The sequence below is a fragment of the Manacus candei genome, unplaced genomic scaffold, assembly GCF_025592945.1.
Source record: "Manacus candei isolate 608988 ecotype Guabito, Panama unplaced genomic scaffold, ASM2559294v1 h1tg000088l, whole genome shotgun sequence".
NCBI classification, from domain to species: domain Eukaryota; kingdom Metazoa; phylum Chordata; class Aves; order Passeriformes; family Pipridae; genus Manacus; species Manacus candei.
Genome location: NW_026138136.1, coordinates 9175459 through 9193442, shown reverse-complemented (window position 1 = coordinate 9193442; position 17984 = coordinate 9175459). Strand labels below are relative to the sequence as shown.

Genomic DNA, 17984 nt, shown 5'->3' with positions numbered 1-17984 from the left:
TTGTGACCCCCTCATTGTCTTTTATCCCTTATCTGTAGTTTTATCCAAAAGGAATGCACTCTTGAGACCACAAGGTGGTACGCAAGAAGCACAGTAAACAGGGACAATTGGGAGATGTGCTTTGATCTAATATTAATGTTGGGGCACCTTAAAACACAGCAGATGGTTTCACATAAGCCTCATGGGAAGCACAGCAATAGCGTAGCTAATGTGTATACTTTTAATAGGAAATTTTATTGCAAAACTTGTTTTTTCAAACACTTTTGTATAATGCACATTTTCCGTCAGTAAGATTGAAGTATTTTTCCAGAGGACTGGATCATAAATACAGCAACAGGTGAAGTAATGCCAAGTTCTACACTGGAAAAGGCATCACTCCAAGGTTTGTATTTTGATCAAAGAATGACAGTTAATTTGATCCTACATGTACATAAGAGACAAACGGCAGTGAACCTTTCAGTTATTGTGCAAGTGTGCAGGAGATATAAAAAGGTTACATGCCAATCTTTGAGACTGTATGTACAATTTACAACAAACTATTCTCCCCTGCCCTGGATTGCTTTCCAGTCTGCCCACTTATTTGCTGGTCCAGTTTTGTTAAACGCTGTTCACTGAGTCTGAAAACACTTAAAAGGAACTATTTACTAGACTAGCAAAAAGAAAAAAAAAAGGAAAATACGGACATTTAAATTCAAGTATGTAAATGTTTTTAACTGATTCGTTCTCTTTTTCAGAGGGGAAATCTGAAGAATTTACCACTGCAGACTGTATGCAGGACAGGCTATAACCTCAGTCCTGAACAGTGACTTTATATACTGTCCTCTCTCATCTCTGTACCAAACTTAAATTGAAAATCTAACACTGGAGACTGCTTTAATCTTGACAATCACCTATTCCCATCAAAATGACTTCTCTACTGTCCAGGGCAATACTAGTTTTCCAGACTGAAGTCCAGAAAGGAAGCAACTCTGAAGCCTGACAAGGCTGAAAGATACTTAAGAAAGAGGTTCTCAGAACTCGGTCATTTTCACAAGACAAAAGTGACCCATTTTGGTAGCACCAGAGGAACTGGAAAAGAAGTATCCTTTCTTCTTTATGACTGTGCCACTCTTCTATCAGTAACTAATCAGGGTGCTGGTACCAGTCTAGTGTGGAGTTGTCAGTTGGTACTGAGAGCATCCCACATCTGAGTGCAGTTAGTGCACCCAAGGCTCTGTGTTATCATGGGACCTGTACCATCTGCAGTCCAAATCATGGAGAACATCCTTATGAAAATGAAGAAACTTAAATCTGGTGATAGTTTTCTCTCTCTGTATATGAGCGCTGTCTTAAAAAGTAATTTACCTTTGTAAAGGCTGTGCTTAAATTGCCACAGCTGTCAAAATACAGCGACACTACAGGACACTACATTAGACCCTTGAAAATACTGTACCTGAAGAAGGTGCCAGTGAGTGTGTCTTTGTTTTACTCAAACATGCAAAGCAGGGGTGAGATTTTTTACATTCTGTTGTGATGAATTATCTGTTGTGAAGGGGAGCAAACTGTGACCTCCCCATTCCCAAACTGCTTTTTGGTCAGCCAACCTATCTCTTGGTTCTGGTGGATCCACTGATCAATCTGATATCACTGGCTTCCTCAAAGGATAAATCCTGGCTTTTAATTCTTGGACTATCAGAAACTGCAAAACACATTCAAGGTTCCCAAGCATAATAGAGTGGCTGTGTTCTCATCTCCCTCTGGCAGACAATCACTACCCTTTGAAACCGAGCTTGCCTCTAAAAAATATGATCTATGCTTTCGCAGGGTACAGGCTTGAGTTTTAGACACACTGCTTTGTTGATTTACTAGAACTGGAACAATATTTATTGCTGTAATCTTTATTACTTTGAAATAATACAGAACTAAAGTAAAGTCAAGAAGGTCTTGAAATCTGCCTTCTGGCTTCTCTCTTTTTCTTCTAGGTTGAGCATCCGTTTTAGCTTAGAAAAGTGAAATTTGGAGTTTCGGGGAGTCTTGGAAGCAGAGTTGGTTGTTGCCTGTCCAGATTCACATGTTCTGAAAAACAAGACTCAAATGTCTTAAAGGTGAGAAATCAGAATTAACATAAAGTAACTGAGAAAGTGCACATATATAATTTGGGTGAAAAAAAATTCAAGGTAAGTAGTGTATTTTCATGTGAAAGCAGTCAGAAGTATAACTTTGTTATGCAAATTTTAAGACAGACATTTCACATTAATGACACTAACATAACCGAGCATTCTTTTGCACACAGTGGCTTTTCATGAGAATCTCTGATTTTAAAGGCTGAACAGTTAACATTGATCTCCTCAACCATACCACTGAGAAAAACACTTAGTTATCAGTTTAAAGTTTACTAAATGACTGATCTAAAATCAAGACATAATACACTCTACTTGGCAAAGTGCTTCTTTAAATAGGAGAGAAACAAGTACCTGGGAAGTGATGAGGGACCGTTCCCTTTAGATCCCGACCTACTGAAGCTTACAGGTGTAATTTTCTTTGAAGATGGAATTTTTACATCTGGTGTCTTGAGGCTAGATTTAATAACTGGAGTGCCAGAATTTTGTGTCTTGGTTGACAGAAAATCCCTGCTTTTACCATAATGTCTTGTTGTTTTGTTGCATGATTTGCAAGTAACTAGCTGTGGAGAGAAGAAAAGAAATATCAAGCCTTCTTTCAGTCCTTCTACCTTGATGTTATAAAGCCATTTTAAGAGTTATCCAAACTGTTCTCCAAATACCATGACACAAATTAAATATTTGCTTAAGTAAAACATGAGATACTAAAAAGTAACATATACTTTACAACTAATATTTTAATTCAGATTTCTTAAGCCAAACACTTCCTATGGGTTTATCTGGAAATTACTCCAATTCCCTGGTAACTAATTTCAGAAGACCTGTAACTCTGAACTTAACGTTGTACAGTGAACTACAGAGAACAACCCTGTCAAGACAGAAAGATGAAAGAGCAACTGAACTGGATATATGGTATCTTGGGCATACAAGATACATTGAGTATACAAGAGTACCTCTGTACATTAGAGGTACTTGTATTTGGCTAAAAAGCATGACATACCATATCATCTAAATACATTAGCATATTGTACGCCTGATAAAGTCATATTGCACACTTTCCAGGGAGTCTTGAGGTAAAATATTTAAATTACCAAAGTCCCAAAAACTGCCATCTGCTTAACTAGTAACACCAAGTCTCAGTGAACAAAGATAAGGGTTTCTATTAGGGCAAAAATACTTACTACAATAAGGAGGATATTCTGAACAAAGGGCACTTTCTCTTCTCTCTGTTTACTTCTAGGCTGCAGGGAACTTCCAGCAGCACAGTAAGTTGAGAGGTGCATCAGAACAGATAATGTCAGACAGTCACAGAGACTGTCAGATATTCCTGATATCCCTTACTGTCATGGCAACTACCCATATTAAGAGACATGAGAGTAATACAGCCAGACAACTTTCTGAGGCACACAATTACACTGACAGAGAAAGAGTTACGTGATGTTTCTGGTTAAAAAAACATACTCAAAAGACTGTCACAAAAATGTCTAAGCAGTTTTGAAAACATCTATACCAAATCATTTCAAAGTGTGTAAATTTAACTAAATTCAGATTGTTTAGAAAAAAATTGCATTTAGAGATGCTGAAATGTTTTCAGTTACTTAGGTATTTTGACTGTCTCTAGACATTATTTTGTCAGCCTAATGAACTAAAAAAAAAAAGAAATAACGTTAACTTTTGCTGCTCAGGTACTGATGTATTTTTAGTTTTTCTAAATGTAATTCAGATGGGAAAAAACCCAGCATCACATGGTGACTTAGCACTCTGTGGAATATAAGTGGAGGTGACCACCTTACAATGCAGGAATTACTGGATTAATAGTAGCACTTCACAGCTAGTTTCTGTTCCCTGAACTGGATCTGCAGTAAACTGCAAAAATTTTAAAGCCCCAAAATTGCCCTATGTTATACGCCTTTTCATAGCAGAAACAGACTAAAATCAAGCTCTACTTGCTAAGAAAGGTATCAGAGGTACAACCTGTCACATTGTTGCTCACTTTAATTTTCAACCACACTTGAATTTTCATTTTCACAAGTATTAGATTACAGGGATCTACACTGCTAATTTTGAAAGCTGCCAGTTGCTGACAGCATTTAAAGACGAGAAATACTTAAACCATAATCCGTAGGACAAATGCAAACTGAACAGAACAAAAGTGCAGCAAACTGTAGTTACATACCAAGATTAAAATATTATCCAGAGTTTACATTAGACCTCTTTGGAACTGAATTTTAAACTACTTATATGAATGCACAGTGCATCCTTACAAACTCTCTCCAGCTACAGAATAAGACTAAGAACCCATCATAATTTCATGTTCATCAGTTGCTTAAAGAGAGAGTTAAGAGTTAAGATACCCTTAAATGTTTGTGATCCCAGAAAAATAAAGCCAAGATTTCAGCTCACAGAATCTTAGAACACCCTGAATTGGAAGGCACCCACAAGCATCATCAAAGTCCAACTCCTGGCCCTGAACAGGACAGCCCCAAGAATCACACCATGTGCCTGAGAGCATTGTCCAAATGCTTCTTGAACTCTGTCAGCCTTGGTGCTGTGACCACTTCCCTGGGGAGCCTGTTCCAGTGCTTCACCAGCTGGGTGAAGAACCTTTTCAGATATCCTTTCTGAAGCTCAACTATGCTCTACAATTTGGGTAAAGTGATTTATAGAGCATCTTATTTTGCTCTCATAGCCAAGAACCTCGGTGATATTTCCCGAGTTTAATGTTGTTTTATTAACTCTTTAATAATTTTGGGTTTCATAAAGTTTACTCCCCAAACCAGCCGACTCTTAATAGAAGAAAATACCAAGTGTGCTAGCAACTGCTGTGCACAATAGGGTGCTGTTTCATTTATTACAACAGCCATTCACATAACATGTTCTAAAAGTAGTACATACCTTGGCAACACTAGATTAAACGTATACTGTTATTCTTCAAATAGTAGTTGTTATAAAAAATAGTAATTAAAGCTCACATTCCTAAGTACTTCTAGGAAAAATAACTGAACCCCCAAGAGCAACATCAGCTTGTTGAAATTACCTCCATAGTTTAGTTTTGAAAGATTTCTATGAACAGTAATATTCAGACAAATGTAAAAAATTCAATTAATACAGAAGGTAACAATAATCTGATGTAGCCATGAGAGCCTAGTGAAATAAATGAAGTAAAGCTTGTGTAAAAATGTATTTGCTCAACAACTGATAAAACTGAAACAAAGGCAGTAAATGTCAACTTATCACAACAAGCCTGACTTCAGTCAATGACATGTTTTGCTTTTTAGGTATGGGACTATTCTTAGCAATGGATTTAGGATCTACATGGCTGTATTAAAGCTCTGCATCAGGTACAGTTGCCTGGTCCTAGTTCTGCCACATTTGTAGGAAAAAAAGGAACAGGCAGAAATCTGCTACTCCTGCCATTTTTTTTGCAAAGCTATGCTAATGATACAGTAGCTGACAGTGGAAATACCAGAGCTTCTGGCAGGAAAAGATTACTTAATTTTCAGCAAGAGCTTAGACATCTGCAGAGTCTACCCAGACTGCTGCTAAAGATATCACAGGGAAGGCAGAGCTGTTTGTGTAGCTTCTGACAATGTGGGGTTGTGGGGTTTTTTGGAGGGAAAATCTTACTGTTCTTGTCATTGTTCATGATTTATATATTGGGGAGGGTAGATTTAAAAAGTTTTGATTATGAATAGAAGTTATTCCAAAAGAAAGAGTCATATGCTCATGAAAAAGAAATGTGCAGGTGTAGGCTCCTCTTCTGAGAGAAAGGTTTCTGTATCTTCTTTTTTATGCCACTGAAATAGGGATATGAAATTTAGAGAAATGTCATGTACTTGTCAGTCCCAAACAACTGTCCTTACCAGAACGCTGCTTGACTCCCTGTACTTTTTCAAAAGCTTTGTCTGTTTCATGTTAAGTTTATGGTTCTTCGCCTCTCGCTTAAGAACTTTCTCTATCTGTGGAGACACTTTCATCTTTGGTTTGAGACGCACCCGGTAGCTGTCAGGAACCAGGAACTGGAAGCAGTAAGGACATATCCTTTCTAATCCACGTTCATTAGCTACAGATAAATAAAGGTAAAAGAATGAAAAAGTTATTTTTATAAGCAAAGATTCATAGAGTATGTTTCAGTTTCAACAATACCTAGGTACGTGTTTTTATGTTTAAGATACAACTAGGATTCCAGAGGAAGCTGGGCACCAGTATGTGCTCAGCTAAGCACAATTCAGGGTAGTTTTATGCTTATGGTGTAAGTTTACACAATATGTAACTGCAGATTTTACTGAAAAATGGAATTCCTCGCTGTAAATCTTTTAACAACGGAGGCTCACAATTCTGCAAGGAGCTCCCTGCAGGCACACTCTTGCCAGATCAGGGACACCAAAGCCTTGTAAAGCTCTTTGCCCGTTTTAAGTGCGAGAAAACGACCGCACCTCAGCCTGGGATAAAGGAATGCTTTGAGATAATTTTCAGACCCAGTAAGAGGCTCGTGCATCTGCTTTATCAGCTCCTGCTACCAGAGCCGGAGTCGAGCCCCTCTCCCTACACCGCTGAGGAACACCTGGCCCCTGCTCTCCGGCAAGCTCGACGTTCCTGGCGGCAGCCAGGAGCACAGCGCGGCACAGCCCTCCGGGTGCAGTGCGAAAGGAAAGGGGATAATGGAGGAAACGGGAAATGCGGCATTCCCACGCTCCTGCCCCTCGGGAACCTCTGTGCTGCCCTCCCACGGCAGGAGCCTCTGCTGGAGGGGCGCCCTGCTCCGAAGCCCCTCTCCTCCGGCCCCGGTACCACCGTGTGTCCGGGGACCCTCACTCGCCTCGGGAGCTGCGGAGCGTCCACCTGCGGGAGAGAAGGGAAAGCGTCACGGCACCGCCACCGGGCGGGGACACCCCGCGCGTCACCACCGCGCTCTCTCTCCCACCCACCGCCACCCCCACCCGCGGCGCGGCTCCTTACAGCAGGAACCGCGCCTGTCCCGGGCAGGCTCCCGCCAGCTGCGCCGCCGCCGCCGCCAGCAGCCGCCGCCGCCCCATGGCGCCGAGCGCCCGCCCCGCCGGAAGGGAAGCACGGCCGATGTGCAGCGCTCGGCCGAGCCCCGGCGGCTGCCCGCGGCCGCAGCTTCATGGTACCGGGCTCGGGTGGGCCCGCGGTACCGCGGGTCGCTGGGCCGGGAGCGGGGGAAGGGCCGGGGTCGGCCGGGGCTGGCGCTGAGAGCGGCGGCGGGGCCCCGCGGCCGCCCCGGGGGTTCGGCGGGCGGAGGGGCCGGGGGGGAGCCGAGCCCGGCCCTCACCGCGCCGCCCGCTCGGAACGGGGAGTGCGTGCTCGGGAGCCGCCTGTGTCTCCAGCGGCGTGAAAAGTTTTGCCTGTAGGGAAGAAAACTTTTACCCTAGGGAAACAACATGAGGAAGAACTTGGCGTTGAGGGTGGCAGAGCTCTGGAACAGGCTGCCCAGGGACGTCGCTGAGTCTCCCTCTCTCTGGAGACATTCCAAACCCACCTGGACGCGTTCCTGTGTCACCTGCTCTGGGTGACCCTGCCTTGGGGTGCCTTCCAACCCTAACTATTCTGTGATTCTATGGGGAAAAAAACAACCAAACCCCAAACCAAACCCTACGGATGTCTCTGTCAGGGATTGTCACGTGAAGGATTTGCAGCAGCAGCAGCTCCAGAGTGACGCCTGATGCTCGGGAGTGCTGAGCTTAACCCGTCGCCCGCTCTATTTGAGGTGCCCTTCTATGAATTTTGGCAACTGCATACTTGCTTTATCGCTCTGCAAATGCGCTCCCATTAAAAAAAAAAAAAAACAAAAAAAACCCAAACAAAACAAAAAAAACCAAACCCTCAGCTTTTCACCGTTTGATGTGTGTCCTCGGCCCCATTCATTTGCTAGACGTTTTCCTCCTTTGATCTATCGGTAATGGTGTTCATTTAGGAGAGGTATTCAGCTGAGCAGGCTTCGATATTCTATCAAGGAATTTGAATAAATACAATTATTTCTTATTTTCTAACATGGAATAGCTAAGAGCTTTAGACATAGAAAAAGCATGGGGCAAAAAGGAATTTCAGGGCTTCTTTTAATAGAGCTTTACAATGCAGTCAGTAAATCTGGCTTGTTAATGAAATGTTCCTAATAGCTACAATTAGGGCCTCTGCTGACTTTTATCTTTGAATTGAAAATAATTTTTTTCAATGAACCTTTCAATACTAAACTTTTATTGCCATGTTGCTGGCTTGGTTGATCATAGTTTTTATGTGAACTCTATCTTTCCTAAGTGGAAGAGCAGGGATGTCGTATAATATCTATTTAAAGCACGACCAGTGTTCATCAGTCAACAGATTTTTTGGCAAATTAAATATTCCTGGTTATTAATATTGGTGGGAAAAAATGAATGTATTTTTTGAACGCAAGTACGGAAAAATAGTTCCAACACTTTTTTGAGGGGTGGGTCTATTTTTATAATTTTTTAACCATGCTTGCTCCCTAAGAGAGTTGGTTGCAGAGAAAGAATGGTACAGCAAGATAATGCCATGTTCTCTCCCAGCCTCTGCCTAGCAAAAGGGAAATGTGCTGGGGATTTATTCTGTTGCCTGGAGCTGACAGACCGACTTCTTCCTGCCCCTGGAATGGTGCAGGTGGGCCAGAACACTTGCACCAGCACCCTGGTTTAACTTTTTTTTGGTGAGAACAAGTGCCTGAGTGACCTGGTTAGCAAACACTGTGCTTTACTTATTAAGCAGTGACTAATACAATGCAAAGGATTAATTTTGATTTCTCCACCAACTGCTTCCCCCTCCCCCACACTCTTACACTCTTCTTATCCCTGCTTTTTTCTTCTCAATCTCTTACAGTCTGGCTGAAATGCTGTTTTTTTTTTTTTCCTCCGCTCCTGAAACAACTTTGGGCCATTCCCTTTTTTATCTTAGTTCGCTGGGTTCTCTTTGCATAATAGATCATCTTTGTCCGAAAAGCAGTGCCAACAGCCACTCCCAGTGCCATTCATACACAGTATGTGTCTTGCCCCGGATCCTGTCACATGATGTTTCCCATGTTAGGTGTGGTGCTGAATGTGCTAAACAGAACTCAGACACAAAGGGGAAATGACCCAAACCCATGGCCTTAAATTCATGGCTCTCTACCAGCCCCTTCATGCAGAACTCCCATCAAAAGTCAGTATTTCTGTGCATCCAGTGCAGGCAGGACCAAACCCTTAAAATCAGATAACATTCAGATCTCCAGTACAGTATTTGTGGCATCAGTGGGGTGAATTCATCTGCATTTCAAGGCAGAATGCATTCATCTGTACTTTCTCCTGGCTTTTGTTCGCAAAAAACAACAAAAAACCCCCCCACATTAGCAGAGCCATGTTACTGCTTCCTGCTTCTGTTGTTTAGTGTTTTGCAGCTACCACGGCTGGCCAAGAAGCTGTAAATCTTGCCTTGTGTTCTGTAACAAAGAGAAAAATAGAATGATTTGTGTTGACTTTTGGTCATCGTGTATCATTATCGATCCGAGGGAGGGCGGCGGGGGAACGCGTTACTGTGTATCTGTTGCTCGCCAGTTCTCCGGGAAGGCGGCGTTACCCAGCAGTCAGTAGAGGGCAATAGAGAAATACAGTTTTGTGATGCCTAAAGGATTTGAAGCCCTGATTATGTGTTTACAGAAAAGAAAAAGAAGAAAAGAAGAGCCAGGAGGATAGGTTGTTCAGTTTACTACCGGAGACCTGACTGTGACAGACTACCAAGGAAACAAAATTTTCTAAGAGAGTAAAGAAGACCTTCTGCAGCATTTGCAAGGGTCTCCTTTTTTTCTTCAGAGTTACGTGGGATAACTTAGCCAGAACTTATTGATGTCTGCATGTTCAGTGGACTCGGGAATGGACTGGGAGATGCAGAAAAGCACTCTTTGGAAGGAACAGAAGAGGAGGCATTTCAAAAATCCTGCAGGTGACCGAGGTGAGCAAACTCACAGCTTCTCTTTCGGGTGAGATAATAGATGTTCAGTCAGCTGTATAAAAGTCATGAGCAAACTGAGTGAGTGATTGAAATTAGATGAGAATTCTGCTTTTTTTGGGCATGCTGATGCAAGATTAATTTCTTCTTGGAAAATAAGAAGGGATAATGATGCTACAAGGATAAGCATTTCTAAGCATACGTTATTTTGGAGATGTGCTAAAACTGGTGAGCTGTTTTATGTGTGATATTTTATATTAAAACTGTTTGAAACATGCTCATCATTTTACAAGGTTTGTGTGCTATAGTTCCTCTGGTTTACAGATAAATATATAAATAAGATGTAACTATTATTGTTCCTTTTAGCGGAGATTTTTGCTCATCTCTTTACTAAGAGATTTTTGGATGCATGTTGGCAATGCCCTCAGGTTCTTCAAAGGCTTTATAATCAGAAAGATACTGAGAAATTATAACAAAGAATATAGCAATAACAAAAGGAGTTGAGCCATAGAAATCAAGGGAGTGACAGAGGCTTGGGAAAGCAGAAAAAACCCGAAAAGACTAAGTTAGGAAATAAACATATGAAACACTTTTCTGTTGCCAAGATCTCAGCTGGTGTCACCATAACACTTGGAAAATATCCTCAGGATGGTGGGAACCATTAAAGCAGTACAGATTATCAGAGGATAAACTTCCACTTCAGCTGCCACTGGTAGCAGAAGTGACCAATAAGAAACGTTTAGGAAATGAAAGATGAAGAATCAAAGCATTGACATTCTGGGGATATCACAGAGCAAGTGCAAGGGTATCTAGAGGTCAGTCAAACACTATCCATCTGAAACAAGGCAGGGTGATAAATAAAAGAAATAAATCATATTCTAAAAAGTATCATCAGCTTTGAAAAGCTAATTAAAGGAAAAGTTATCTGGTGTTCCTCCTGAGCATGGATTTATTTTGTAAGTGGTATGATAGGTAAGGCTATGACACAATGATTTTTCTGTGCCTTGAGTGCCAAAACATGTAAAAGATTAATATGTTTATTGTTAGTTTATACATTGTTTATTATTGTTTATACATACTTCTTTGTAGTATATACCTGAGGGAGGTAAAAGATAACATGTACAAACCATGTCACTATTTTCCATGGGTTGGCAACATCCATCTGATAGGGAATAGACCCCATGAATATCAGAATCCACCTGGTCTTGAAAGCTACGAGTTCTAGTTTCCAGTTTTTAATTCCCTTCATTCCATTTCCAGTATCTTATGTCTTCTTGTATACTTGCAAATCCATTCTCTCAAAAGAAAATAGAAATTAAAGATGGTATTGAACAAAAACCTGAGAGAGAAATACACATGCAGTTTAAGGATATCTATACTTGTGTGCCAACTCACAGAAGTTACTAGTTCTGTATCTAAAATGTGAAGCTCTTGGGCAATAAACATTCTCTTATAGCTGTTATCTATTTTCAGTGAATTTAGCAGTGTTGCTTTTTGGTGTTTGCTGAAGAGTTTTCCCACAGGTCATACCTCTACAGATACAGTGGAAGGGATTGTTGTAGTGGGGAGCCACACAGGTCAGCGGCTAGGGCTAAGGAATGGGAGCTACTGCTTGTTGAAATCCAGGCTTTGCTTTGCCCCTGTGTGACTTTGGGGTACATTAGGCTTGTTTATGGTCAACATATGAAGTGTCCAGCCTGGCACCTTGCCAAGGCTGAGGGCCAGGCTTTGAATGGCAGGGTGCAGATTGTACAGTGAGGCCCTCCTCGCATGGAAGTTATGAGAAAGGCCATTGACTGGTTGCAGTGTCCTTCAGTACATAGATAAATATACTTCTATGCCAGTTCTGCATAGGAGTCCTTGTCACTTAGAGTGTCACCTTTTTATGACCTTGAGTCATAAAAGAACTATTCCTTCATTTTCACTCACAGAACAGTTGTCTAAAAATGTTGAAATCTCAAGGCAAAGTTCCAACTGTGAAAAAGATGGTGCTAATTAATGTGTTAATTGTCATGTAAACCTCTTTGTTTAATGAGATGTGAAATAGCCCCTACCATTAGGAATATCAATGTGCACAGGAGTTTGTCCCAAGTGCTCAGGGTCATTTATTGCTGTGTTGCAGCACAACCCAGGGCTGCTATTTCAGCCTCTTGCCAAAATAGAAATGTTTTACTTTCTGATGAGTCATCTGGGTTTCACTGAGATCTAGCAAGGTTTCCCCACCCTATTCTTCTTTGCTGTACAGTCCAGGCCCTGCCCTAGAGGCCTTGCTTTCCCAGGGAAAGATGGGGTGGAACCCCATCCAGCAGCTGTTGGCTCTGTTCCTTGATTAACTTGGAGGGGACTGCTAGTGAATGGAACATTTTCTCTGTCACTGGAGCCGAACTTGGAGCATTCCTAGCCTTTTCTGGCCAGCAGTGTGGCAGAACAGCGCTGGCAACTGAGTTGGAGTTTGCCACACATTGTGCTTAAATGTTACCTGCATCAAGACAGAAAGGGAAGTAGGTCAACCAAAGGAGGAAGCTTTAATCTATTTTTCGTGTTGGTCATATTTATAATAAACAACACAGAAGAGCTATATGTTTCAAGAAAATATTTCCTTACTCCCTCCCCCCCCTTCTGGTGCAAAAGGGGATAGAGGAAAACTTAATTTTTTTTTAAATTCTTTTTCTTTAAATTTTTTTTCTTTAAATTATTTTCTTTCCCTTTTGATTCTGAGCTACCTGTTCTAAGGTGGCACTGATTTGAGCATGAGGTTGGACTAGATGACCTCTAGACATTTCCAACCTTACCCTGTGATTTTCAACAACCATGCTGTTATTTTGGATTCTTCCTGGCTCCAAATTACCTGAGAGAGGAAAAAACCCTCACAACTATTTTAAGATAATTTTCTTTCCCCTTAAGTTATTATTTTAATTCATTGAAAATGGACCAGGGAGAATAAAAAAACCAGGTACTTCCAATAAATAACTGTGTTATGGAATAGTTCTTTTCAGTTGTTACTTTCTGAATTTTGTTATAAAATGCTTTGATTACCATGCTCAGACTGTTTTACAGAATTGCTATTATGCAGAAATTTAGTCTGCCGAGGGCTAAATTGTTTGAGGGCTATACTCCCTGCTGCAGCCAAAAAGTAGCTTCTTACACCTATAGTCACCAAAGTTAGTCTCATGTTTCAGAAGCTGAATGTCATTGCTGATTCTTTCAGTTTATGCTTGGTGAGTCAGATGGCAAGAAGGGGTAAAATATTTACTGGTAGAGTATGTGAAATAATATGAATTTGAAAAATCCATATTGGTTTTTCAGTAATCCGTTTTAGCTAAGTTCATTCGAAATTAAACTGTTTGCCCAGCTGACATCCTTAATTCATCACCCTCGCTCAAACTGAGATCTTCAAAGCCATTTACAACAGCTAAACAAACATATCTTTCATTAGCTTCGATTATAATGCCTGATGAAGTGTGCAGAAGATCTGAATCTTTAGAGATGACAGTGATGGATATAATTTAGACACAGGAGAGGTAACAGAATCAGAGTGATGCTTGGAGTGAACTTTAATCCAGAGTTTCACAGTCAAATATAGGTGGGCAGTGCATTGCTCCTTATGTGCTTCAAAACTGCTGCTGAGGCACAGTGGTAGCACAGCACATTGTACCTGCCCTGGGAAGTGAGAACTTGAATCTTCATTGCTGGCAATGTGGCACTGTCCCCAAAACTTACTCCTCTTTAAAGGATAAACTGGAATGGAGAGGATGTAACTATCTCCTAAGTCTGAAGCAGCTACAGTAAAAAGGAAAAACTCCATGTGACACCAATTTAATTAGTATGCAATATCATTGATTAGTGATGGAAAACAGTGAGTGTTGTATTATAACTGCACAGTTCTCCAGTAGTGAAAGGATCTAGCCTTTGTAAAGTTGGCCTGCGTGCAAGGCCCTCTGCTTTCCTGTGCCCCTCAGAGATTTTGTACAAAACAAAACAGCAAGGGATAGATGATTCAACAGAAGATTTTTATTTTTTTTTCTAAAACCGCAGAGGTCTCTGCTTAAGCATCCTAAGCCATAAAAAGCTAACAGTAGTTATATGCACATATGTTAAACAAACATCAGTGGAGTTGTCATTAACTTGCTGCTTATTTGAAGTGTGGGGAAGGCCTGATGCGATCTCCAGACGTTTTGAAGAAGGCACATAGCCATATGTTTTTATGTATTCTTTTCATTATTATTAGATAATGCTAACAATAGTGTTGAAGTGTGGTCTGCATCAGTCTCCTGAAAGATCATATTGACCCTCAGTGAAGAAAGACTCGTTTTCCTTCTTCAGAGAAGTAATTTAAGGGTTAAGCTGATGGCAGGGCAGACATAACAAAGTTTGTCGATTCATAATTGGTTTGTACAAATGAAAATTATTTTTTTCTTTACTGTGTCCTTAAGCAATGTTTTCCTGATGAAAATGTGTATTGGTTTTTGGGTTGGTTGGTTTAGTTGGTTTTTGTTGTTGTTTTTTTTGTTTGTTTTTTTTTTTTTTATCTCCTTCTTTCTCCAAAGCCAATCTGAGATCTCTGCATCCTTTATCACTGCTTGAAAAAAAGACCTGGTTATCATAAGAATAGGAAAGATAGGACAGTGGAAAACCTGAAGGAATAAAAGTCCAGACAGAGATGCACTGGCATACTGTAAGGTCTATGAAGAGCTTGTCACAGTGCCTGATGGCTCTCAGCTTCTGTTTCATTTGCTCTGATGGTTAATCATTTGCTTGAGTGCTCAGGTGCCATGGTGATGGACACACTACCAGTGCCACAAACCCAGCGTGCTGCATATTTATTGGAACATTATTTTTGAAAGGAAGCCAAAAATAAATACAACTTTTGAAAATCCTCAGCACAGCTAACATTGCCATTTACTTTCCACTCTAACAATATGAATTAGCATGGTAGGATGTAGGCATCTTCCTCCCATTTTAGATTTTTTCCTTCTGCTGTTGATATCCATAGCTTTCTCATTAAGTGGTTTGAAAGGCTTTAGACTTCCTCCATATGTTGAGTATTGCACATTTGTGCATTGGCCTTTCTGTGCAGCTATTGAGATGTTAGTTCTACTGTCATCAATATTAACATCAAGGAAAGGGCCTTGGAATAAGAGCCAAATGTATCCTTGCTCTGTTAAGCTCCAGCAGTTTGCTAAGTGTGACCTTTGTGAAGCTACGGGTATAAAGTTCAACCTTGAAAATCTTGGCCGGCAACTAACTGCTGGAATGCCAGTTGGCAAGATATTCCTTCTTCTTCTCCAAATGCGAGGCCTTGTGCATGAATAGCTCCAATGCAGCATCTCTTCTGCAGTGTCACGTTCTGAAGTCTGATCCTCACACAGACCTCTGTTGCTGTTGTTACTTTTTATAGTGGTGTGCTATTTATATCTCTATTTGAATATGAATGGTGGCCACCACAGGAAGTTAGCACTGAGCAGTAGTTTCCCACTGAGGGCATTGCTGTGCTAGCATCCCTCCAAGATAACTGCATGGAATATAGAAACAGATATTATCTCTTTATCACAAGCACCTTATGAGTTTGCTCCTGGTTTTAGTATCTTGAATTGCTTCACAACGCTGCTCTCTGACCGCTGGTGCCCGGAGCAGATTGAAGTAGCATGCTGGCAGTCTATGAACCCCCAGAACACGGCGTGCCCACAAGGCAAGCTAAACCACAGAAGAAGGGATCAGATGGAGCTAGATGCAAGGTATGAATCCACTGGAGTTGGATAATTGTTCCTCAGACTCCACTGATTGTAAAAGCTTACTTTAACTTTTGTTTTAGCCCACAGGAAATGGAAAAGACATCCTTTCTCCCTTACATTTCCTTCACGTGATATAAAAGTACCAAATTTTTTTTCACGCTTATCTTACCATCTGCTCCAATAGCAATTAGCTCACCAATTGGTGTTGGACAAGTTCAATTAATACATGGTAAAAGCGTGCAGAAAACCTCAAAAACAGTGATGCAGGGATGCTGCTTATATCTCCCTGGCATGAGGTAGGAAGGGCCTGCTTGGCAGAGTTGGAGACAGAAGTGTGAAGACAAAGCAACGCTATTTGAATCCCTCATATTACTGATTTATTTTTTTTTGAGATACAGTAAAGACACAAAATATGGCAATCCTATAAACATTTCTGAGTCAAAGACAGAGTGAGATTTATAGGACTTGTGGGTTAGGACAGTGGTCACCTCCTAGTGTTCTTCCTGTGAGATCTGAACTGATGTTGTTGCAGGGGTGTTGGGAGAGAAGCCTCAGGTGATTGACCCTCTAGGGATTTAGTTTGGAAGGCATTGGAATTGGGGTCCTCTCCTCTCTATCAATTCTTCTGCAGTATGGGACTTTCCACCTTGGCACCATCCAGTGGTTGGACTCTCTAGGATACACAAATCCTTGTAAAACATACCAGTAACAGCTGCTGTGCTCTGGTGTTTTACTGGAGTGAAAGAACAAACCTTGAGGTAAGTGGGAAATGAGTGGTGCTTGCCTCTCCTAACTCCAGGGCCACTGCAGGTAGAGTCATATCTCTCACCCAGATGGAAGATGGGCCAGACTGCAGAGGAAGGCACCAAATGGGGTGTGGTGTAGTATTGTAGGGTGTGGAAGTAATACCTTAACAGTCCTGGTCCCTGTAGTACGATTGCAAAACTGGCATCAGAATACGAGTTTTCCTCGTAAAATAATTTTGTTGCCATGATATTGCCAGTCATACAGGCAACCCTTCCTGCCAACCATTTCCTTCTTTTCAGTGCTGCACGGTAATTTTTTGTTTACTTTGTTTACTTTGAATACTTTTGGTTACTTTGCTTACTTTGAATGGTTTTTTTGGCGTTCCTTTGCAATAAGGCTGAGGGGTATTGCCGTTCACAGGTGGGGTGCAATTCAGTCCATCATCCTTCTTTTCCTAAGGTTGTTCCACTTTTGAGAACCACCCTAGAACACGTGCAAATTGAGCGTAGATAGAGGCATCTCTTGCCAGCAAATCTGTGCACTTGGATTTTTCTATGGACTGTTGTCTGAAACTTGGCAAGTCTTTTGAATCTTTCCTGGATGAGCAGTTCTGGATCATTCACAATTTTTTGGGGGAGTTGGAGTGAAAATAAACATGTGCTTGGGATGCTGAGTGCAAACTCAAACCCAGACTTTCCCACTGTGAACCCAGAACGGAGAGATTTAATTTGGCTTTTTATGGATTATGATCTAGTGTCAGAATTAGGTTTTGAGTCTGAGTGGCATGCAGCATCTGTGATAGTCATGTAAATATACTGGTTTAGTGCTTGCAATATATTTACAGCCTCCTATTAATTGCTGACTAGTGGTGTTTTTGGCTACAGTGGGAGAAGCCGTGGGCCTTCCTGTTGGTACTGGATTTGGTACTTTTGATAGTAACGAAATCTGCAGATGTAGAAACACAATAAATCCTCAGACCTGAGGGTCAGAAATAAGTCCATTACTGAACAATCTTAACGTCTGTTGGAATGAACAGAGGCAGAGTTTATGTAGGTTTATGCAGTCAACTGTAGCCATTGACTGTTCACTATCATAAAAGAAGATCCATGATATTTCTGTCCTCAAACACTTGGTAATTTTGGCTTAAAGCAGTAGGCCCAAATCTAAACCGAGTTCAGGTGTTTAAAGTGTCTAGTTAACAACAGGTATTGGTATGCCTGGAATCAAAAGTATTGTAAGGCAAGGAAAGCAATCTCCTGGTCTGGTGCTGAAGGGGTTAATGAGGAATTAAGGAGAGGAAACAAATAAAGGCTTCTAGAGTTGTGTTTAATTTTTCAGTCTCTTTGCTGTCTGCCAGTCCTTTACACGAGTGCTAAAAATTTCATACAAAAATTAAAAATGTATTTTAAAAACCAATTTAAGAAACTGAACATGCAATGCTAACTTTGGAAAA

At 41.1% G+C, this 17984-nt stretch overlaps 1 protein-coding gene and 1 long non-coding RNA gene across 6 annotated transcripts in view; one reads left to right on the top strand and one right to left on the bottom strand.

Moving 5' to 3' along the window:
- Positions 1–1861: 1861 nt before the first annotated feature.
- Positions 1862–7603, bottom strand: CUNH18orf21 (chromosome unknown C18orf21 homolog). Of its 4 annotated transcripts, none has more exons than XM_051812654.1 (5): positions 7488–7603; positions 6919–6941; positions 5963–6162; positions 2454–2662; positions 1862–2055 (listed from the first exon to the last, which is right to left on the bottom strand). In XM_051812654.1, exons 1-5 carry the CDS (start codon positions 7586–7588, stop codon positions 1902–1904), a joined length of 687 nt encoding a protein of 228 aa, XP_051668614.1. In that variant the 5' UTR covers positions 7589–7603; the 3' UTR covers positions 1862–1901. The 4 variants fall into 4 exon arrangements, with proteins under 4 accessions (XP_051668614.1, XP_051668616.1, XP_051668618.1 ...); XM_051812656.1 differs by having other exon boundaries at positions 6095–6162; XM_051812658.1 differs by lacking the exon at positions 7488–7603 and adding an exon at positions 7059–7163 and having other exon boundaries at positions 6095–6162.
- An 86-nt stretch (positions 7604–7689) lies between these two features.
- Positions 7690–17984, top strand: part of LOC127482407 (uncharacterized) — a 101000-nt gene continuing 90705 nt past the window's right edge. For both annotated transcript variants that reach the window (XR_007908595.1, XR_007908594.1), the window contains exon 1: positions 7690–10055. This is a non-coding gene — a long non-coding RNA (uncharacterized LOC127482407). The remainder of the gene's footprint in view (positions 10056–17984) is intronic.